At 43.2% G+C, this 24,964-nt stretch overlaps 1 protein-coding gene across 1 annotated transcript in view; it reads left to right on the forward strand.

The window, feature by feature from the left end:
• The first annotated feature begins 2,647 nt into the window (after nucleotides 1–2,647).
• The window catches only part of LOC126482077 (homeobox protein EMX2-like), a 164,110-nt gene continuing 141,793 nt past the window's right edge, over nucleotides 2,648–24,964 (forward strand). Inside the window, exons 1-4 of the mRNA XM_050106053.1 lie at nucleotides 2,648–2,706; nucleotides 2,929–3,057; nucleotides 3,130–3,251; nucleotides 3,366–3,494. Of these exons, the coding sequence (XP_049962010.1) occupies nucleotides 2,648–2,706; nucleotides 2,929–3,057; nucleotides 3,130–3,251; nucleotides 3,366–3,494 (439 nt within the window). The remainder of the gene's footprint in view (nucleotides 2,707–2,928; nucleotides 3,058–3,129; nucleotides 3,252–3,365; nucleotides 3,495–24,964) is intronic.

Genomic DNA, 24,964 nt, shown 5'->3' on the forward strand with positions numbered 1-24,964 from the left:
TGAGAAATAGTGTGTGGTAATAGAGTTTCGAATTCGAAGAGTTTCTCCACACATGGAGCACTCTCTTGATTAGCATACAATGCCAGAGCACACACAAGAGCTGTGACGCTGCACCAGTCGACGCCTTGGCTTCATCGTCCTCCACACAGCTCCGACTTGGCTCCAACCGATTTTCACATGTTTTCAAAACTTAAAGAACACCTTCGAGTACTTCACTTTGATATGGATGAAGCAGTGCAAGAATGTTAAACATTCTACAGTGCTAATGTGAACGAACTGGGATAAATCTGTTTGTCGCCAAATATTAAAAGTTGTAGCAATTCAAACATATTTTATTAATGTTTAACTATGCCTCTTAACTTCAAGAAATGGAAAGCACGAAAATATGTGAAATTTTGTGGAGTAGGGGTTATAGATGGTGTATGTTGAATAGGCATTTTCAAGCTTTATTTCCTGTTTCTTCACTTTGAAGGCTGTTAAACAGAGGCATTTTTGCTGGTCATTTTTGTTAATAATCATCAGGAATTTCTCAAGTTTTCTGATACGAAAAATGGCAATTTTAGAATCTTGCCCTAGGGATAATGATTATCGCTGAAACAATCGGTTTTGGTTGCATCGATTTTTTTTTCAATACCACTTTAACTGGCATATTAAAACCACTCAAAATAAACGGTTTGTGAAATAACCGATTTTTGATAATTTTGTTCCTATTGTTTCATGTAATAAACGTAGAAATCTAAAAAATATTAATCATTTTGACTACTTCAGTTTCAAGGTACATAGAACCAAAATATTAATTTAAGTATACAAATACTGTAGAAGAAACCTTATTCTGTCCACCGTTCGCTGTTTTTCTCGAAAAGTGGCAAATTGCTGACTACTACAAAAAATCACCAATATTCCCCCATTGATTCTAATTTTTAGAAACTCTGTAAATCATGTTTTAATCGAAGTCCGTACCACTGTTGGGACCTTAAGAATAGTCAGGGCCAATAAGTGAAAACTGAGGCTGAAGAATATTTTTTGTGTTAGTCCGTTTTCAAGGGCTATAAGCATATAAAGGCATGTTACGTATACACATGCAGCATATCATCTGGTTTCTATTTTTATTGTAAACTATGAATGAACTGTTGAGTTTTACGTTTTTTCGTTATATTACGTCACAAGCTGGTTGTGATTCCTCCCGTTTTTAATCTTTTAAAGCAAATGGAGCATAGCACTTCACTGATAGTGCACTTCGGAAAGTACCTCCAGAATAGGTATGGTGCCGTTCTGTAATACAACTGATGTCCGATGACAGTGAGAAACTACCATACAGACCAGGTGGGTCAAGTCTTTGCACACTGCATGATACACGCGTAGCATCTAACAGGCCACGCCACACGGTAACAGCTACATTATTTTCTGCGCAATTACCATTTCTTATACTTTGTGTTTGTTGCTCGTTTCTGCCGACATCGTTATTAAAACAGCACTGATAACATGTCCCATGTTCTATAATAACCCAATATTTCAAAGCAATGCAAATTTTAAGAATAAAAATTACTCATTACTCGTTCTTTAAAAAATATTTATTTAAAAACGAAACTTTTTAGAATTACTGCTATGGTTAAATGATATTTTGGTGTTTTTATTCGGTTGTTAGTAAAAAGTAAAAAATACCTTTATAACCGAGACCAAACCAATAGCGAATAATACCGGGTATTCAGAACTGAAATACCGGCATCGGTTTTAACCGGACGGTTTTTACCATCTACGTTTTGCTCCCTTTTGCATTAATTTCTGTCGCCGCCTGTGGCTATAAGTGAGTTGTAGCGTTCTTCTGGGGAATTCCCACTTCCATAGCTAGACCGTTTCTCGCTCTTCAGTTCAGAGAGTATAATGGTCGGGACAGGTGGCCACGTTTTGTGATTTCAAAAAGAGGCTGCGCACATTGTGTTCTAAGAGCGCCGCAAAATCGTGTGAACAGTCAGTTATTGCTAGCGTACGTTTAGGATGACGCTAACCGTCGGCTGATGCGTCGTGTTGTGCGGACTCAGACCACGGGAATGCGGGTCCCCCGCCCCTGTCCTTTCTGAGTCTCCTCTCAAGAATCCGTGCTCCCCTCAATAACGATTTTATGAAGCTGGCCGGCCGACCAGCCTTACGTGGCCGCGGCCAGCATCAAAGCTTTATTGGCGAGCGCCGACTGGCTAATAACTTTCCCCCGCAGTGAACTGACGTGCCGCCCGACTCTAATGATTCATTACCGGCCTGGGTCGAGATTACAGACCGCGCGCGCCACGGCAATTGTGCGACCTCTCTAGCCGAGTCTGGGGAGGGGCGGAGGAGAGAGTGAGGGGGAGGGGGAGATACGAGAATGACAGAGAGAGATGTGGAAAAAGTCCTCAGTCACCGTCCTTTGGTTCGGAAGGGGTTGAGTGAGAACTCGTGCAGCGGAGAGAGGGGAAAAAAGTTGAAGCGCGGCAGAAAGAGGCGGCGAGGGAGACAGCGCGCGGCCGAGGAGGAACGCGAGAGGGGAGAGGCGTGACTCCGCTACAAAACTCTCCCATTTGCCTTTATTCACATCTCATCTCACGTAAAAGAGCCCCGCCCCTTCCCTCTTTCCAAATCCAACTCCGCCTTTAATAACCTGGGGCGCGGACCAATGGCGGGGCGCGGCGGGGCGGCGCGCGCCCAATCCGGCTGCAGGGATCGATGCACGGGGTGGGGAGCCGGGCAGCCGTGGTGGGGAGGCAACGCGGGTGCGCGTCACAGGGGGGGAAGAACCCGACTTCATCAGCGCGGCAACGTGCTCGCACAGTAGCGCACGCTCAGGGCCGACAAGCAGCGTCCGCCGGAGCCGAGCTGAGAACGCGACGGCGAGTGTTTGCGAGGTGTCGCGCAGCGAGGCCACATGTGTACTGACAGCTGAGGACTGCACCGCAGAGTGGAAGGCCTACGAGTGCGACGAGATGACACAGCGCCGGCCGACCGCCCCGGCAGCGTGACACCTCTGCACGACGAAGATTCCGACAGCGGCGCCGCCTCCAAGATGATGCAGAACCCGCTGCTGTCGTACCCGGCGTTCAGCCACTTCCTGGAGCTGCGCCACCACCACCACCAACAGCAGCAGCACGCCCAGCACAGCCACCAGCAGCAGCACCAGCCGCAGGCGACGGCGGCCTCCGGCGCGGGCGCGCCGCCACCCCCGCCACCCCCGCCGCCCCCGACGACATCGTTTTTCATGTACGCCGCGGCGGCAGCGGCCGGCACGGGCTCTCCCGCCGCCTCCGCGGCCGCCGCCGCCGCCGCCGCTGCCGCCGCCACGGCCGCCGCAGCCGCCGCCACCGCTAGGCCGCCCCCCAGCAAGTCGTTCACCATAGACGCCATCCTGGGGCTGCGCGCCACCGACCTCAGCACCGCCGCCTCCACCGCCTCCGCCGCCGCCACCAGGACTGCCGGATCCGCCTCTGCAGTGGCCGCGTGTCGGAGGACCAACCCTTCTGCTTCGGGTAAGTAGGCCACTGTTCGTACTGATATATCTCATTCCGTGATGCACCGATTTAAAAATTTTAAATCCGCGCTAAGACCGAGTAACGCTGGATTTCTGTGGAAAGGAAGGTAGGCGACGTCAACGCCAAACGGTAGTGTGTTCACTCTGTCCACAACCTTAACTTGTCATTTACCCTAGCCCGTTACTGAATGGTGAAAGTAGAGTTAAGGGCTACCATCTGGAAAATTCATCGAAGACCAAAACAAGTTCCAAAACGATTTAGAAAAGATATCTGTATGGTGGGAAAATAAATAGTGAAAAGTGTGAGATCATCCAAACAAGTGCTAAACGAAATCCGTTAAACTTCGGTTACATAAAAAGACAATCAAATCTAAAGGCTGTAAATTCAATTAAATACCTAGAAATTATTGTTGCGAACACTTAATTAGGAAAGGTCACATACAAAATGTTGTGGGGGAGGCGAACCAAAGACTTCGTTTTATTGGCATAACACGGAAGATTCTACAGATCTAGACTGCCTACACTACGCTTGTCCGTCCTCTTTTGGAGCACTGCTGCACAGTGTGGGATATTTACCAGATAAGACTAACGGAGTACATCGGGCAAGTTCAACAAATGGCAGCACGTTTTGTACTATCGAGAAACAGGGGAGTAAGTGTCACGGACGTGATACAGGATTTAGGATGGACATCATTAAAAGAAAGGCGTTTCTCGTTGCGGCGGGATCTTCTCATGAAATTTCGATCAGCGAATTTCCCCTCCGAATGCAAAAATATTTTGTTCACCCCGATACACATAGAGAGAAACGATCACGATAATAAAATAAGGGAAATCAGAGCTCGCATGGAAAGATACGGGTGTTCGTTCTTTCCGCGCGCTGTTCGAGAGTGGAATAATAGAGAATTATTGAGAAGGTGGTTCCATGAACCGTCTGTCAGGCTCTTAAGTGTTATTTGCAGAGTAGCTATGTAGATATTTACAAAAGCTCAAAATAAAGTATCATAATTAAGAAACTAGCAATGATACAATTTACTAAACGCCAAAACAAAATTCATAGTAGATGTTCTTGACAAAGTTTCTGTGGTAAACTGCTGCTGAGTGAAACAACAGGAAAAGTGCGGTCCAAACATTCCACACGATACATTTTATTTGCAGCAGAAAATACGCAGGTTGTTCGAAAATTCCCGTTACAAACTTCTAGGCCTTGTAGAGAGGAGTGAGTAAGTAATATTTAGTATAGGAACCCTGCCCGGAAGCGTGCCGTTTCCGTTCTATGGTGGTTTCAGTTCAGATGTTTAACTCATCCGCTTCTGCTTGAGGAACTGAAGTATGCGTGACGCAGTACAGTTATCAGGTAAACAACTCGAAAGGAAGCATAACGACAAATTCTTTTATCACTTAAGCACATTTGTTTGTATTAACACTTAAACGTTAGGTGTTTATATTGTTCCAAAACATAAAAGAGCTCAGTATACTGTACGTACAGAACAGTATTCATGCATTACATCAGGTGACCGTCTGTCGTAGTACACGACATCCGGTCTATCCTATTGCCTATCAGAACAAGAAGGTTTGAGACTTTTCTATTTCCCTCAGGAGACGTGGACGCATTACACATCTGAAGTGAAACCGTTGTAAAACGGAAACTGTACGTTTCCTGACGTGGCTTCCTATTCAAAATATTATATACTCACTCCTCTCTATAAATCCTAGAAGTTTTGAAGGGAATTTACGAACATCCGGTATACTTACAAAGACATCTAACAGTCGTATGTCACTAATATATAGTACATCTACACCTAACACAGCTGTTACCAACATATTCACAGTCAGCGAATTTGTTTCGGATTAATTTCGGACTGCTGTCAGTCGTCACTTTCAATCCAGACATACAAGTAAATATTACATGCCGAGGCGTGCACAGGACGATGATGTCATGGGTCACGATTCCTTGTAGTCTCTGTGTGACTGGTGCGGGAAAACAGAGTCACGCTACGCGCGAAAGTGATAGGTGGAGCGGACTATGATATAGAGATGTACACAGTGTGACATATAGAAGTTTTGGTCAGTCCGGGAAGCGTGCACGGCTAGCCGAAATTGGTAAGGCGACCACTCGCGATAAGCGGCAAATTCGTCTTCGAGTCTCGGTCCGGCGCTAATTTTCATGTGTCATTAATAGGTAGTAGGCCTACGTTCCTCCCTAACACAGCTGATGCCAAGATATTCGCATTCAGCGGCTTTGTTTAGAATTAGTTTCGGACGGCTGTCAATTGTCATTAATGTCACGTGACAGACTGTCAATCCTAAGGGCCCGGGTTCGATTCCCGGCTGGGTCGGAAATTTTCTCCGCTCAGGGACTGGGTGTTGTGTTGTCCTAATCATCATCATTTCATCCCCATCGACGCGCAGGTCGCCGAAGTGGCGTCAAATCGAAAGACCTGCACTAGGCGAACGGTCTACCCGACGGGAGGCCCTAGCCACACGACATTTCCATTTCCATCCAGATATCCAGTTATAAATCTCCCGGGTTCGATTCCCGTCGGGGTCAGGGATTTTCTCTGCCTCGTGATGACTGGGTGTTGTGTGATGTCCTTGGGTTAGTTCGGTTTAAGTAGTTCTAAGTTCTAGGGGACTGATGACCATAGATGTTAAGTCCCATAGTGCTCAGAGCCATTTGAGCCAGTTATAAATCAAATAATGTTTAAAAGTCGATAGACGGAGCCTGCACATCTTATCCATTATGGACTGTTTCTTTCTAAGTACCGAATAACGCAAAAGATGAATTGAAACAATTAGCTGCGACAGTCACTTTTTACTTTCTCCCATGACGCGTTTCGAGGGCTTACAACCTCATCTTCACGTGGATCAGTGGATTACATTAAGTTTTCGTTTGCCGCACGTCAGTTGTTTGTTTTGAGTTTAATTTTGCTACAAATAAGGTATAATCAACACTTATTAGCGTAATTTAGCATTAGAATTACAGATTTTAGACAATAATAAAGGCACTTACAAAATAGTCCAGCAGAAAGTACCCTCAGATTGCTGATAAATCTACATTTTCATCTTTAGACGTCTGACAAACACGAAACAACAGCATAAACAGTCCACAAATTGTTCAGATGTAGATATACAAAGCCTTGTATGAACTGTTGCAGTTTCCAAACCGCTGTCTAACATGGACGACGTACGATAAGGCCAGATAACGCCAAAAGGAACTGTATTTTTCTTCAACAGAGGAGAGTTCTTTGCTATTAAAAATGTTATATACTGACAGTTCTTTTATCAATTTATTTTTTTGTTTATGCACAATTTAGGCTATTTCTTTGTACAGGTATTGTAGAAGAAAGTGAAAGAAGATTCATAGCAAAAAAATCACACTCTTCCAAAGCTGTATTTCTTTTTATTAGGGTATTACGTAGCCAGTTCATCAAGTAATAGGGCTAATGTGACATTCACAGCTAATGCAACGCTTTTTGAATATAACGAAACTCTGCTGGTTGCACCGTTACGCATAAAATATTCCACTGCAAATGCGCCCCAGTTTTTTCCTCGCTAGTGTGATTTCCGAATAACGAAGAAATAAGGTAACATTATCACCCCAATTCCTAAAGTTTTACCAAGAGCTTTGCGTTTTAGTCCTACAACATACCTTCAGGTGATACAAATGTACTGAGGACATTTGTTTACTCTGACATTCACAATGATGTTTCGTATCATCATGGCATCTTCAATCGCAGGGGTGTATAAGTTACATTTCAGTACTGCAATTGCGCTCCCATAAATATATAATAAGTCACACAATAGAAAAGCAATTAATTCTACAGTCAAATAAACGACAACGTCAAGTAGTGTAAGGATGGGAAAGATCTTGTACTCGCACACAGATGTTTAGCACAGCCACACGTAACTGACAAAAGATAAAACAAATGTATTCGTCATTCTTCGCTTACTTCTTCCATTATCAATTTCGATACTTTCCACTTACGAGAACAAATATCATCATTGCACTTCCGTCGTTGCTACTGCTTAAAAATTTCATTGGTAATAAAGGTGCAAATTTTATAACTTCTGGAGTAAATGAATTGCGGTGTCCTTTGAGGATGCGTTCGTCATCATGTTCGTCAATTAATTCGCTAATTAATAGTGCCTTACCTGTACTGGGCATTTGTACAGCTTTTGGTAATACAGTTATAGCATTTATTGTCCTCCTCTTTCTACTCTTAGTAGCCAAACTTTTGTTTTTCTGTGCGCCAGCAAAGATCTATTATAGCATCGGTAACATTCTTATTACAGACCAGTTAAGTCCCATAAGATTTCACACACATTTTTTTCTTATTACAGCCACCGATTTTACCGCTAATACAACTGCAAACTTCGTAACTCTGCTGTAGACACAGAACAGTGTTGTGTACTTCTTTCAGGACGCGCCCTACAGTAAATGTTCTAACATTCAAGAGAACTATAAAAACGGTTATATATAGGCAATCGTTAGTGCTTGGAGGCAAGTTCCACCCGCGTGGGTGGCACTAAAAATAGCTTTTGTAGTTCATGTGGTTTCCTTTACGTAATGTAAATGCATTGAATTTCTGTATACGAGTGGATAGGGTTTCCTTAAAATTAGTACAATTTCAAATATTTGTCAAGGGCAATGACCTTTCTTTAATACTGGTTATATTTCTCTTTTAGTCCTAGTTACAAGCCATGAATATCCTGCCACCATTGGTACACTTTGTAGTCAATGTTCAACCTTTGTCGTTGACACTTACAGAAATCCGCAGTGATACTGATGTTTCAGAGTTGAGAGAAGCGCAAGGAAACGCGTCTCAAAAGTGTGTTAGTGTGGAATCGTAAGGAGGAACACAGCCTCCAAAAAGCAAGAAAATGTCGTTGGCCTGTTTAATTACCTAGCATTCGTAGCATAGTTACGCTTAAACACTCGATCAGTTTGAACAGCGTTATCTTCATTTGTCTCTTCTCGTTTTTGCGGGAACAATCGGACTTCTGGAATACACCTTTTGTCTCCGTTACAAACATTGTTCCGGCAGAGAGTTACACAAAAATAATTTGACTTATATTTATAATTTTGCTATACTTTGGCACAGAGAGAATTGCATGTTGGAAGCCACCAGCTTCTAGATTATAACCAAATGTGTTGTTCCATATTGCTGTCTTTCTAAACAAGCCGTTTTAAACTTTATTTAATAGGATAGGTCTGAATGCCTCTAGCTACTTCACACTTACAGACGTTAAAATTAAGAGGGTCCATTCGCAGTAGTCGCAGCTTTTACATGCACAAGGTGTTCGACCTAATAGAGGTAAAACCAAGCCAAACAACTTTGATCCGATTCTCTTGGCTGGGCAATGACGAACTCTCCCGTAGGTGTCAGTCATCCCATGTCAGACATGGGGGTAAGATAGCGAGTACAGTGAGTGCTCTTATTTACTAGATCCCACAATAGAATACATTGACAACAGTAACTGAGAGTAATTAATTATGTATTACCGGCAAAGGACATATCCGCAAATTGATACATTTCTTCAAGTTCCACTGTTCCAGATGTCTGCCGCAAAAAACAGTGATTTCTTTCAGGACGTTCAGTGTTCAGCTGAAAACAGCGTTCAGTAATATTGTCCTAAATGTGCGCAACTCCTCGACAAAATTCGCATGTTTGTAATCGTCTACGTAATCTAACATTTTACGATAAAACTCGAGACTGGGAACTTGCGTAGGTCGAAAAGAGCTTGCTCGTCGAGGTCTCTGGGAAACTTAATAGAGAACAATTATTCAAACATAAACCTTCGTGAATAAATACAGTCACTTTCTATTTGATTATTGATTCCATTCGTAATATAATAATAGTTCAATGGTACACAAAAGTAAGAAATCACTTGACTAAAAATAAATGGTATGTATGTAATCCGAATCCTTCTGTCTCAACTGTTTTAATAAAAACCTTGCTACTTCCTTTTAATTCAGGCATTAAGTCAGGTTAGAGCTGCATGTTAATTCTTTGTCACGGCGTAGATTTGGTATCGTGTTGAAATACTGATGGAAACAACTGGGTTCTTACATTCCGAACTTTCTCTCTCAAACTCAGTTCAAAATATTCACGCCACAGCAGCAATGGTGTAGCGGCGTTTATCTTGTAGAGACGCAAAACGATTCCTCGTCTTTTGCTACAGAATTTCACTTCTGTTTCTTAACCAAATATGTTTCATCTAATTGTTTTAGGGATTTTAAGTTATCTACAAAACAAATGATTGTTATAATAGTGTGTAGTTTCTAGTCATTAACGCAGCCCACTCAGCTTCTTCAGGGCAAATGAGGAGCTGCTTGGATAAAGAAGCAGTGGCATCATCACAATTAATCTACTGACGACAATGGCTGGGGAGATTGCCGACATGTTGACCATCACATGTCCCATCATCATAGATCGCTCCTTGTACTGTCTTTAAGGCAGCAGTTGCCCAACCGGAACAAGCCTAAGGCCTAATCCGTGGGTGGTGTTTGTATTGTAAGTTTTGAGTCATTTGGTTTATATACGTTGTATTTCAAAGTAGCAGTTTTGAACCTAGAACTGTCAACTGAAACATGTTTGCCAAGGAAACAAAACTGAAATCCAATGGAAAAAAATTTGTAGCGATTAAGATAACTAGCAACAGAGAAAAACTGGCTGCAAATATCAATAATACAAAGCAGATGTGTGTTAGATTATGAGTGACCGCAAATTCTCTTTTTTAGTTATGTTGCGGTGACACTAAGAATGCACGGAACATTTCTTGAGTTCCACTCGCGAGGAAACCAATGGAAAGAAGTTGAACAAAGGAGAAAAGATGGCCGTGTAATTATGTAAACTGCATAACTAATGTGCCGTGCTATATATTGACGGAAATATGAGATAATATCTGCTGTAGAACATTGCAAAATAAGGGAAAACCTTCTTCGGACATGTTTAGTACTAATGAAGGGAGTATTCGAATGGAATTTGGAAATAGCGGGTATTTGCATTCCTTTTAACAACACACATTACTTTTCACAGTTTGTGAGTTCGCTATGTGGTCCCATTTCTTGTTTATATTCTCTTCGGTGTTGCAACACTAGATTATCTTATGCCCCCCCCCTTCCCCTCCCTCCCTCCCTCCCGCCCCCCCAACCACCCGCCTAAGATTTCTTCTCTACGCTGAACATTGACGATGAAATTTACTGCTGCCTGTCTCATCCGGCTGGTCTTATATGATGGGGAACATGAAATTGGTCTTTTTGTTACCTTGACGAGCTGTCGCTTTCAAGACACAAAAATTCAGTTTTTTTTCACGTTTACTAGCTCTCACTAACTCGTACCCTAGTACTTTCCAGTTCCTCTCTCTCTTCCGATGATACATTTATTTTGGGTTTTATCGTTGATTTTCAAAAATCTTTATTCGATTGTAGTACACTGCTACGTTTCCCGTGACCATTTTGTGATTTCATTGAGTATTATTTCGGTATTCTACGTACAATAATATTCCAATCTCTGCCTTCCACTTCTAATTGTTTTGATGTTGGCGGAACAAAACCGTTACGAATTATCATCATTTTATTAACTACACTTGCTACTTTCTACAGGATTTATAGCTCTAGACAAATGCATTTGGTTTTTATATCAATTATTCAGCTTTCTCTTACTCACCAGAAATCGTTTTTAGTTCTACAAAGACCAACCTTCTACAAATTTTAATTCTTTGCAGTTGACAAGATACAATGTTGCGAAAATAGAGAGAATAAGCTGACAGTTTGGTAAATAATAGTTTCCACCATATCCTGATTTACTCAACCGCACCACGAAAGACCGTAATTGCACCTTCACTGGCAAGAACGCGTGAAGCGCAGTATGGAAGAAAAGTCATGGTGTTTCCTGATTGACGCCGTGTTAGTCCTTTCGTTGACACTGTTCCAGGTGCTGTCCAGAAACGATTTATCGCATTCTCTTAATTTTTTTAACATTCATACATTGCTCATTATAGGCAAATGGAGACGAGTGTATTCGACGTTATTTCCTGTCACGTAATTGCGTACCTATTCGTGATTAACATACTTCGTTGATTACAAAAAAACGAAACTTACAGCGAGTGGATTTGTGGCCACCGCAGGTATCTCAAAACAGCACAATATTAAATAAATGTAAATGTCGTGTGACTAGGGCCTCCCGTCGGGTAGACCGTTCGCCGTGTGCAAGTCTTTCGATTTGACGCCACTTCGGCGACTTGCTCGTCGATGGGGATGAAATGATGATGATTAGGACAACACAAGACCCAGTCCCCGAGCGGAGAAAATCTCCCACACAGCCGGTAATCGACCCGGGACCGTAGGATTGACATTCTGTCGCGCTGACCACTTTTTTTTTTTTTTTTAATAATCTCAATTTGTTCGTTTCATCTGCTCGGGGCGGAGTCGTAAGACAACCGTTTAAGTTCGTTGTTGATCAATTAACTCAGTTGTTTTTATTACAGAGGGCAGCTAACCCTCTGACCGAACACGCTGAGCTACCGTGCCGGCTTCACTCAGCTACCAGGGGCGGACAGCACAATATTAATGATGAGCTAAACGAACTTTAATTTTTTAAAATTGTATTTCACATCTTGTAATCAGTTAAGAGCTTGATTTCGTATTCAGTGCTACTTTTTTAAAAAATTCTTGTATTTGAGGGAAAATGGAGATAGTGTATACATCGTAAATCCTCTTCCAAAGCGGATCAGTGTTGTTTTTGGCTCTCACTGTGTCTATATTCATGACAGTAAATTCTATCTTCTTTTCATACATCGTTTTCACTTCCATTCGCCTTGTTCCCTTTCATACTGACAGGTCCTGAATTTGAGGTTAACCAATCGTCCCAGACAAGAAGTAGCCCAAACATAACAACGAAACGGTCTTTCGCTATGAATCTTGTGACAAACAGCGGTTACTCACCACTCTAGTCAGGGGAGTGATAATGCCATGGGTACAGGGGTTCGACAAAATATGGAAACACCCTCACTTCAACATAAATGCAAACCCTAAACATGCATGAAGGTGGAGCTGTTGTATTTGAACAGTGCCCTCAGTGCGTTAGAAAATTTCAAATTGCTCTGAGCACTATGGGACTTAACATCTATGGTCATCAGTCCCGTAGAACTTAGAACTACTTAAACCTAACTAACCTAAGGACGTCACACAACACCCAGTCATCACGAGGCAGAGAATCAGTGCGTTAGAAGTGTCAGTCTGATCAGAACAGTGTTTTGTGTAGATGAGAGTGCATTGTGTCAGAGCTAAGTGAATTCGAACGTGGACAAATTGTTGGTGCTTTCAGGAAAAGCGGAAAAAACTTCATCCAATAAAGTTACAACGCGGACGGATGTGTTAAAACGGTACAATGGTTTCCGCTCTATAAGCAGCAGGTTTCGCTGCTCGCTCGCACCGGGAAATAGAAACAGAGGCGGCTCCGCAGCCAATTTTATTACACGACGCGGCCGGCCGCGGGTGCAACAGAACCCATGTGGATGGATGGAAAGAAATGTGTCAGGCTTCATAATACGTATTTATATGTATCGTGTATTATGCATTTCTTGTACGTGGATGTGAATCTGCACATGAACTTTCCTAATCGTCCTCACACCTTTCCGTAAAGCGTGGCCAAATCTTTGTTGGGAAGTAGTTCTGTAGTATAGTAGTGCCAACCTTACTCCTGGGTAGGGGATCAGAGAGACAGCACAGGCAGGTAAAAGTCAAAGACTTTCCAGTGTCACAAGATTTGGGGTGGAGAGGTTGGTCACAGACAAGTGGTTCGACAACCCCCTCCACCGGGGCCCAGGAAGACCTCCGGGTGCCCGCCATATTCTAGGAGGGTTGCAGAAGACGGGTAAGTGAGCAGACGTGCCCTCAGTGCGTCTGTCTCAATGTTCACGCATGGAAGAGAGGTATTTGAATATTTGTACTAATTCTTTTATTTCCAGCTTCGGATTGTGTAAGGTAATGAATGTGCTAGTTTAATTCCGGAAATTTGACCCCCTGTATTATAGTATCTGGTCCCCAGTTTGCCCGTTATCCTCCTCACATAATGAATGTCCTATGTAAAATATTGGGAGACTTTGGTGGTATACATTTGGCCAACGCAATTCCGTCTTACCCGAGAAATGTGCTTGCGGATTAGTATATAATATACCCGAGCTATAAGTTGTAAAATTGTAATATCTGTAAACTGAAACAATTGCTGCTATCGCTGTAAAGTCGAGTGATAATGTTTAAAATAAATAGGAAATCAACTGTCATCAATCTTTAACATACCTTAAAAATCACAAAGAAGTCAAGTTAAAGGAATTTATTTAAAATAAAAGCTATAGAATGCAGGGACCCACACATCAGCGTGTGAGCCTTCCAGCCCCTTGCCTAGTATCGTACAGAAAGGGCACGCTCTCTAGCTAGCGCTCTCAAGCTCCCCTCCCCAGTTATCCGTTGCGTAATTTTGATTCAGGGCTTGACGACATCAACTTTCATCTGGCGTCCCTAGGCAAGGAGGTAAGACGGTAAACTTTCAGTGTGAGTTGCGTGATCATGACAGGTGGTCGTTGAAGAGGACTGTGACGAAAAATAAGAGGGCGACGGCTGCAAAAGTCGCTGCAGAACTGAGTGTCGCACTTGCGAACCCCGTCAGAACCAAAACAACACGAAGGGAGCTCCATAAGCTGGGAACTGTGGGGCGAACTGGAATTCCAAAACCGCACATCAGTGATGCAAAAACGTGTAACATGAAAACATGGTTCCAAAGCCATAAAACCTGGACTATGGAGCAATGTAATAACGTGCTTGGTGGGATGAGTCTCGTCTCACACCATTTCCAACTTCTGACCGAGTTTACGTGTGGCATACGCCGTCCCAAGCCTAATGTACAGACTGTATTTACATCTACATCCATACTCTACAAGCCACCTGACGGTGTGTGGGTGAAGGCACCTTGAGTACCTCTATCGGTTCTCCCTTTATTCCAGTCTCGTATTGTTCGTGGAAAGAAAGATTGTCGGTATGCCTCTGTGTGGGCTCTAATCTCTCTGATTTCATCCTCATGGTCTCTTCGCGAGATATACGTAGCAGGGAGCAATATACTGCTTGACTCCTCGGTGAAGGTACGTTCTCGAAACTTCAACAAAAGCCCGTACCGAGCTACTGAGCGTCTCTACTGCAGAATCTTCCACTGGAGTTTATCTACCATCTCCGTAACGCTTTCGCAATTACTAAATGATCCTGTAACGAAGCGCGCTGCTCTCCGTTGTATCTTCTCTACCTCTTCTATCAACCCTATCTGGTACGGATCCCACACTGGTGAGCAATATTCAAGCAGTGGGCGAACAAGTGTACTGTACCTACTTCCTTTCTTTTCGGATTGCATTTCCTTAGGTTTCTTCCAATGAATCTCATTCAGGCATCTGTTTCACCGACGATCAACTTTATATGATCATTCCATTTTAAATCACTCCTAATGCCTACTCCAAGATAATTTATGGAATTAACTGCTTCCAGTTGCTGACCTGCTATATTGTAGCTAAATAATAAGGGATCTTTCTTTCTATGTATTTGCAGCACATTACACTTGTCTACATTGAAATTCAGTTGCCATTCCCTGCACCATGCGTCAATTCGTTGCAGATCCTTCTGCATTTCAGTACAATTTTCCAGTGTTACAACCTCTCGATATACCACAACATCATCCGCAAAAAGACTCTGTGTGAACTTCCGATGTTGTCCACAAGGTCGAGAGTGAAACATGGCGGGATCGGTGATGTTTTGGGCAACCATATCACTGAATTCCAAGGGGCAATGCTAGGTGGCATTCCTACCAAGTATCATGTGACAGTTTTGGCTGATCAGGTCCATCCCATGTACATAATGTTTGTTCCCCAATGGTGATGCTGTGTTCCAAGACGACGAGGCCCCTTTTCACGCCGACGGCTGGTATTGTTTGAAGTGATAGCTGCTTCAAAAATCTACTTTTACCAGCCATTGAATGCTGGTCCCTATTTTTACTGGACCAGAGGTGGGAATCTCCCTACACGTCGGTCAGGGGGCCTGAAGATGGCTTAATATATCGTCGAAACTGGTAGCCCAGTAAAATAACAATTTGGAAATTTAGACGGCAGGTGCTTTGATTCGACATTCTGTCCTGAACAGCCGATGTCTCGCAACCATCTGTGAAAACATGGACATCCTGCCTCGGGCATGGATGTGTGTGATGTCTTTAGGTTAGTTAGGTTTAAGTACACTACTGGCCATTAAAATTGCTACACCACGAAGATGACGTGCTACAGACGCGAAATTTAACCGACAGGAAGAAGATGCTATGATATGCAAATGATTAACTTTTCAGAGAATTCACACAAGGTTGGCGCCGGTGGCGACACCTACAACGTGCTGACACGAGGAGTGTTCCCAACCGATTTCTCATACACAAACAGCAGTTGACCGGCGTTGCCTGGTGAAACGTTGTTGTGATGCCTCGTGTAAGGAGGTGAAATGCGTACCATCACGTTTCCGACTTTGATAAATGTCGGATTGAAGCCTCTCGCGAATGCGGTTTATCGTATCGCGACATTGCTGCTCGCCTTGGTCGAGATCCAATGACTGTTAGCAGAATATGGAATCGGTGGGTTCAGGAGGGTAATACGGAACGCCGTGCTGGATCCCAACGGCCTCATATCACTAGCAGTCGAGATGACAGCCATCTTATCCGCATGGCTGTAACGGATCGTGCAGCCACGTCTCGATCCCTAAGTTAACAGATGGGGACGTTTGCAAGACAACAACCATCTGCACGAACAGATCGACGACGTTTGCAGCGGACTATCAGCTCGGAAACCATGGCTGCGGTTACCCTTGACGCTGCATCACCTGCGATGGTGTACTCAACGACGAACCTGGGTGCACGAATGGCAAAACGTCATTTTTTTTTTAATTGAATCCAGGTTCTATTGACAGCATCATGATGGTCGCATCTCTGTCTGGCGACATCGCGGTGAACGCATATTGGAAGCGTGTATTCGTCATCGTCATACTGGCGTATCACCCGGCGTGATTGTACGGGGTGCCATTGGTTACATGTCTCGGTCACCTCTTGTTCGCATTGATGGCACTTTGAACAGTGGACGTTACATTTCAGATGTGTTACGACCCGTGGCTCTACCATTCATTCGGTCCCTGCGAAACCCTACATTTCAGCAGGATAATGCACGACCGCATGTTGCTGGTCTTGTACGGGCCTTTCTGGATACAGCAAATGTTCGACTGCTGCCCTGGCCAGCACATTCTCCAGATCTCTCACCAACTGAAAAAGTCTGGTCAATGGTGGCCGAGCAACTGGTTCGTCACAATACGCCAGTCACTACTCTTGATGAACTGTGGTATCGTACCTGTACACGCCATCCAAGCTCTGTTTGACTCAATGCCCAGGCGTATCAAGGCCGTTATTACGGCCAGAGGTGGTTGTTCTGGGTACTGATTTCTCAGGATCTATGCACGCAAATTGCATGAAAATGTAATCACATGCAGTTCTAGTATAATATATGTGTCCAATGAATATCCGTTTATTATCTGCATTTCTTCTTGGTGTAGCAATTTTAATGGCCAGTAGTGTAGTTGTAAGTCTAGGGGACTGATGACGTCAAATGTTAAGCCCCATAGTGCTTAGAGCCATTTGAATTTGAAAAGATGGACGTACAGAGACCCTCAGGAAATATGTCATTCAGCACATCCTGCCCGTTCAAACTCAAAAATCGGCGTGCTCCATCACACCGGAAGACGATGGACGGCAGCGGCTCTTCGATCTGCGGTAGCAGGAACTGTTCGAGCACGGCCAGGTAAACGTTTCACGTTACTGTTTTCTCTGCGCACAAAACGGATGATATCACACCGTATCATGAATCAGGCGACACCAAACGTGAAGCTTTGGGCTGTCACTGAAGTGCTCACCTGTGTCGTGTGGCTTTACGGAACCTCAGATTTTAATGATGTGGCGATTTACATGTCCAGAGATGTGGAACGTTGCTTCATCTGTAAACAGGCACTTTTTCTCGTACACGTAATTCCTTTCTTTTTTTTCTCAAATTATTGGTAATCTGACATTACTTTTTTTGTCACTTCGCTATGTGTTTCTTTTGGCGTTGTGCCTCTGTCTTCCTTTTGTAATTTCTCATAGTCGCAAGGAAAATACATAATAAAAAACAGCACGTATCAGGGAGCAGGGTGTTACACCGTAACATGGAACCCCAATGAAATTGTATCAGATTTCCCCGCACTGGAAAGTTGCGCAGGTCACACCAATATTCAAGAAAGGTAGTAGGAGTAATCCACAAAATTACAGGCCCATATCGTTAACGTCGATATGCAGCAGGATTTTAGAACGTATATTGTGTTCGAACATCATGAATTACCACGAAGGAAACGTTCTATTGACACACAGTCAACATGGATTTAGAAAACATCGTTCCTGTGAAACACAACTATCTCTTTACTCACATGAAGTGTTGAGTGCTACTGACAAGGGATTTGAGATCGATTCCGTATTTCTAGATTTGCGGAAGGCTTTTGAAACTGTACCACACAAGCGGATCGTAGTGAAATTGCGCGCTTGTGGAATATCGTCTCAGTTATGTGACTGGATTTGTGATTTCCTGTCAGAGAGGTCACAGTTCGCAGTAATTGACGGAAAGTCATCGAGTAAAACAGAAGTGATTTCTGGCGTTCCCCAAGGCAGTGTTATAAGCCCTTTGCTGTTCCTTGTCTATATTAACGATTTTGGAGACAATCTGAGCAGCCGTCTTCGGTTGTTTGCAGATGACGCTGTCGTTTATCGACTAATAAAGTCATCAGAAGATCAAAACAAACTGCAAAACGATTTAGAAAAGGTATCTGAATGGTGCGAAAAGTGGCAGTTGACCCTGAATAATGAAAAGTGTGAGGTCATCCACATGAGTGCTAAAAGGAGCTCGTTAAACTTTGTCTACAAGATTAATCGGTCTAATCTAAAAGCCGTTAATTCAACTAAATATCTAGATATTACAAATACGAACAACTTAAATTGGAAGGAACACATAGAAAATGTTGTGGGGAAGGCTAACTAAAGACTGCGTTTTATTGGCAGGACACTTAGAAAATGTAACAGGTCTACTAAGGAGATTGCCTACACTACGATTGTCCGTCCTCTTTTAGTTGCTGCTGCGCGGTGTGGGATGCTTACCAGATTGGGCTGACGGAGTACATCGAAAAAGTTCAAAGAAAGGCAGCACGTTTTGTATTATTGTGAAATATGGGAGAGAGTGTCACAGAAATGATACAGGATTTGGGCTGGACATAATTAAAAGAAAGGCGTTTTTCGTTGCGACGGAATCTTCTCACGAAATTCCAATCACCAACTTTCTCCTCCGAATGCGAAAATATTTTGTTGACTCCGACCTACATAGGAAGGAACGATCTCCAAGATAAAGTAAGGGAAATCAGAGGTCGTACGGAAAAATATAGGTGTTCATTCTATCCGCGCGCTATACGAGATTGGAATAATAGAGAATTGTGAAGGTGGTTCGATGAACCCTCTGCCAGGCACTTAAATGTGATTTGCAGAGTATCCATGTAGATGTAGATGTAGACATCACCATGTCATATTCGGTTACAGATAACCATCATTTTTAAATTGTAGAGAAATTTTAAACATTTTATCGCTCTCCTGAAGCAGTAGTTTTTTTTTCTTTTTTTTCTTGCAGTGATGTACAGAAAGGCTACATTGCTATTAAAAAAAACACTCGGAGAAGAAAAAATTACAATCAGATGTAGAAGCAGCGTTTCCTCTCGCAGTCTCTAATGCTGAGAGTCACCCTCCAGCGATCAGCAAAACAAAATGTTTCATCAGGTGGTACCATCTGTGGTGTCACCGCCAGACACCACACTACCTAGGTGGTAGCCTTTAAATTGGCCGCGGTCCGTTAGTATACGTCGGACCCGCGTGTCGCCACTATCAGAGATTGCAGACCGAGCGCCGCCACACAGCAGGTCTAGAGAGACTTCCTAGCACTCGCCCCAGTTGTACAACCGACTTTGCTAGCGATGGTTCACTGACAAAATACGCTCTCATTTGCCGAGACGATAGTTAGCATAGCTACGTCATTTGCTACGACCTAGCAAGGCGCCATGATCAGTTACTATTGATACTGTAAATAATGTACAGACGAGAGCTACGTTCAGTCTTAATGGATTAAAGTTAAGTATTCCACCATCGGCGTCCGTTTTTCTAAGTTCTAATTTCCTTGTCCTGTTCCAGACCTCACGCCAGCCTGCCTGAGCTTAAACGCGTGCCTTTCGGCTTCCTCTAAACTTCGTGGGTTGGCTCTCCTCCCAATCCACAACACCATCTACCGCGGATAATTTAAAATTCGAATGTAACGACTAGCCCCACTAGCCAGCTACTGGTTTTAGGTGATTTGCTCTCTGTAGACGCCGCTCCTCCCGAATACGATTCCACTGTCTTAACCACTGTGCCATTTTGCAACTGCTTGTGGCTTCAGCTCTGTAAAGGAATACATAGCTGGTTTGGAATTTAAACGTGAACACTGGCGACGATTTGGTGGCCAGAAACTCTTCCCCTTCACGGTCAAATTCCAGTGCAGCAAATTCTACCCGCCACCTGCGTTCGAACCAGCTCCCTACGGGTTAGGCCGCACTGCCGACCGCAATTAGCGCCCTCTGGTATGGAGGCGGCTTCTGCGCCACTGCATCAAGTTAAATACTGGCTGTGCCGGGCTGCGGCGCCGACTGTGGCTTCGCTGTCGCACGTAATTGTGTCCTCCCCTCCTCCCACCCCCTTCACCTCCCACAACCCACCCTCAGGATAAAAGCACAGCTGATTGCGACGATCCTGTTTTCCACTTCTGCGCGAAAGAGACAGATAAAGTAGGTGCTCCTCTTGTACAGGCAAGTTTCATCGACACAAAAGCACAACGTGTCTTAACGAAACATTAGTGGTTGTCAGCATGCTCTGGGTTCTGGTCACACGGGCCAGATGGAACCTACCGACCGCCGTGTCATCGACCGCCAATTAAGTTTTTTGGCTGCGGTATGGAGTGGCGGCGGGTCACCACACCGCTCTCCCCAGCGTTGTCGGATTTCTCGAAATTGGAACCGCTACGAGGATGCCTTGATAAGTCTGATAAAAAAAAACAAGAAAAAAATGTTTGTTTCATAAACAACTCACTTCTCGGTACAGTCTCCTTTGAGGTATATACACTTGGCCCAGCGATTCTCCAGCTTTTACATCCCATTGTCGAACTCTACAAAATACTCGTCGACTGTAACTATCTCTCCTTCGTTTGATGAATTTTTTTTTTTTTCAGGAAGCCAAAGTTTCAAGTTGGTGAACAGGAAGAAGTCACTTGGGGCTAAGTCTGGTGAATAGAGTGGATGAGAAACAATTCAAAGCCGCTACGGTCGCAGGTTTGAATCCTGCCTCGGGCATGGATGTGTGTGATGTCCTTAGGTTAGTTAGATTTGAGTAGTTATAAGTTCTAGGAGACTGATGACCTCAGCTGTTAAGTCCCATAGTGCTCAGAGCCATTTGACCCATTTTGAACCAATTCAAAGCCGAACCATGCAGTGTCGCCACACTCTGACGTGTGCGGTAGTGCATTACCTGGAAAAAGCACTTTTTGCGTACCAACTTTGGTCTTTTTTCAGCCAACGTATGTTCCAACAATAAAGCAGGGTCTAGTTACGTTGTGCCTTTTTCCAAGTAATCCCAGAAAATAGTGGCTATCACCCTACCAACTGAAAATTGGGTCTTTGTCTTCTTCGGAGCACATTCACCAGCCATTGTCCATCGTTTTGACTGCCGTTTTGTCTCGGTTCTAGGTATCAAAAACAGTCACAAATGGGCGCAAAAAGCCTTGCGGATTGCGATTAAACATCGCCACATTTTGTGTTGAAATGTTTTGCCTGATGCGCTTTTGGTAGACTGTGACCAATCGCGCCACCAACTTCACACACAGCTTCTTCACAGCCAATTTTCCGTGCAAGGGATTATGCACCCGCTCAGTTGAGATACCTACAATCTCGGCAATCTAATGAATTTTTATTCGGTGTTTGTGCATTACCGTGTCGCCGATTTTGCCAAGAGTGTCCTCTGTGGGAACTCAATAGAACGGCCGGTGCGCGCTTCGTGTTCGATATTTGTCTTATCACGTTTAAAATCAATCATACAAAACTGAATGGTCTTCAATAATGGTGCAGAGTCCGTGAGAACTTCATCCGCTTTGATTTGTGAAGCAGTCCAACCTTTCAAATGAAAATGTTTATTGACAGCACTTGGTTGTCTCCATTTCAACCGCAGTCGACACACTAATTCAGCCAGCTATCAACAATGAACTGTGCGCTCCACATTGTTGAAATGCTTTATGCGATCCTTGGAATAATCAAGCTTACCAACCACGAAGACGTCATAAAATGTTCCATTTTCTCGTGGAAATTTACCAGACTTATCAAAGCATCCTCGTACTTCCTGTTCACGTAGCTCCTCAATTGGCATCACGAGGCTGAGTGCACCTGGTTTCAGTCCTCACGCCAAGTAAAAATCCCTGACAGAACTTGGAATCGAACCTGGGTCATCCGCATAATGACCAAACACGCTAATAGCTAAGCTACATTTTTCCTGGCAAAAACCTTGGCACAAATAATGCCACAAAAACTGTAAAGATATTCAGCTACAAGAAGTAACCTACGGTGCAATGTCCAACTTCTTGGAAGGTTTTTCTAACAGTTCACATTTTAAGACAAAGTGGCCATCGATGACAAATAAACTATTTCAGAAGTCTCAGAAGATCATAAAAAATAGTTTATCTTAACAGTTTTCATCATAGTTGCTGGCACGATAATGGAATTAATTTGGCTGTAAGTCCCCGGGCTTTTGGCAACACAGCACCAGTAACTGTAACATGCATAACTTGATCCAATGCAGACTTCAAAAACCTCCCTGTCAAATTAGCATATTTAGTGTATTCATCCTCCTGGGCAGTTTTGGCTTTTGTTGAATAATGGTGATTTATAATTGAAGCGTCGAATTCAAGATACCACTTATCTCACAGTGCTCCTTCAAGCAAACTTGAAATTTTGGCCCAACATTGGTCTTTGATAATCACTTGTAGTTCTTGTATTTCTAGTCTGTGATTCAGTATGCAAAATTAATATATTTTCATCTTTGAAGAAACTGACAAAAGGTTACGAAAAACAGTTTTCAGGCTCACATCTGAGACAACCTTTCAACTTCGTTCTTATCATTCGCGTAGGGACCATGTAAAAACATACAATAATTCCCATGTATTGTTTTTACGGTTGTAGCAAATTCTTTGGAAGAGTTTGTTCTTTTCGTCAGGAGGAATGAAATTTTCAATGATTAAATTACTCACCATCAGTTCCTTTAACAATGGATCTCGCTCCTTCTGAAGATCACGCCTTTCTCTATTATACTCTTATATTCTTATTTCCTGTCTGACATCAGTTACCTTAGCAAACAGCTTTGTTGATTTCAATGTTTTAAACTCGGCTTCATGAACAAGATTCTCATATATAGGTCTTATGTCATAAGCAGCATCTCCTTGTTCTTCAGTTTTTTGCCTCATTTCTGCTTCTTTTGTCTTGCATTCAGCTATCTCTTGATTTTGTATTTCTAATGCTTTCTGCTGTTCATTCGTGTGATCGATTATATTCTTCCCTCCTCAAAGTAACCTTGCTTCGCGTTTCGCGTGTCTGTGATTCCTGATATTTTGAAATGAGTTTTTCGATAGCAGTACTTTCTTTTTCTCAAGAGTTTCAGCCATATACGGAGGCGGACGGTTGTAACTGTACCCGACAACAAATTGGTCTCTCCCAGAAGACATCTCGCAAATTCCGTGTAACAATGGGCAGTGAGGAAGATATTCCATAAGTTTCTTCAGGTATGCCACATCCAGATGCAGCCACGCACTGGTGATTAGCCTTTCTACTACCAAGATTTTTATTTCACTCAGAACCTCTGGGGTCATACTGACCCCAAGTAATTGACATGAGGTATATCGACAGTATCTTAATGAACTATCATAAGAACATACATTACAGCCCTTCAGCGTAACGGGTATCATTCTATATCCAAACCTATTTTATACAAGAAACAAAAATAAATTAGACTAGGGTTATAAAGACTCCAGTGGTAATCAGTGCAATAAATCATGAATAGATTTTAATGTGTTGCAGCTATAGAACTGTACAAAACAAGTGAGATAACTTTTCAGTGTGCTTATGGAGCCATATTGACCCCAGAGGTTAAGAAGTGTGGCAAAAAACACTAACGCTGGGTACAGAAGTACGCATGACATAATATTTTCACTGTTGCACGTGTTTAGGATAACATGTGTTCAACGTAACATGCATCATTCTACTTTCATAAATGTTACATTCAAGAAACAAACAAACATTTTCAATTGAGATCATTTTGACTCCAATTGTACTTAGCGCAAAAAACCATGAATAAATTTTAATGTGTTGCAAATATAAAAATGAACGAAGTATCATTGGATACAGTCGATACAGAGGAGGGAAGTCGTATATTTTAAAAATGATAGTTTTGAAACCAACGGAGATATATATTTCCAATTAATGTAGAATAATGAAATTTCGGAAATACATTTGTCTGGGTGACATATTTAAGCGATTAACATAGCAAGATTCAGGTTAATGTAAGAGCGAAATAAGCCATTGCAGATGTGAAATGCTGGCAGTTTAATAACGAGCGTAATCGCCAGAATGTTGACTGCACTCATGGATACGTGTATACATTGTGTTGTACAGGTGCCGGATGCCAGTATATGGGATGGAGTTCCATGCCTGTAGCATTTGATCGGTCAATACAGGAACGATTAATGCTGTTTGTGAATGACGGTGGAGTTGTCATCCGATGATGTCCCACATGTGCTCGATTGGAGACAGATCTGGTGATCGTGCAGGCCAGGGCAATATGTCGACACTCTGTAGAGCATGTTGGGTTTCAACAGCGGTATCTGAGCGAGCGTTTTCCTGTTGGGAAGCAGCTTCAGGAATGCTGTTCATGAATGACAGCACAACAATCGAATCATCAGATGGACTAACAAATTTGTAGTCAATGTGCGTGAGATAACCACGAGAGTGAACCTGCTGCCATACGAAATCGAACCCCAGACCATAACTTCAGATGTAGGTCCAACAGTGGCTTGCACGCAGGTTGGCTGCAGGCTCTCAACTAGCATCCTTCTCCCAACACACGGCCATCACTGGCACCGAGGCAGAACCAGCTTTCATCAGAAAATCCAATAGACCTCCACGTTGCCCTCCGATGAGTTCTTGCTTGACACCACTGAAGTTGCAAATGGCGACTGTGGCTCAAATTGCAGCTGCAGATGCAGTACGATGCGCCA

Source organism: Schistocerca serialis, chromosome 5, assembly GCF_023864345.2.
Source record: "Schistocerca serialis cubense isolate TAMUIC-IGC-003099 chromosome 5, iqSchSeri2.2, whole genome shotgun sequence".
Taxonomy (NCBI): domain Eukaryota; kingdom Metazoa; phylum Arthropoda; class Insecta; order Orthoptera; family Acrididae; genus Schistocerca; species Schistocerca serialis.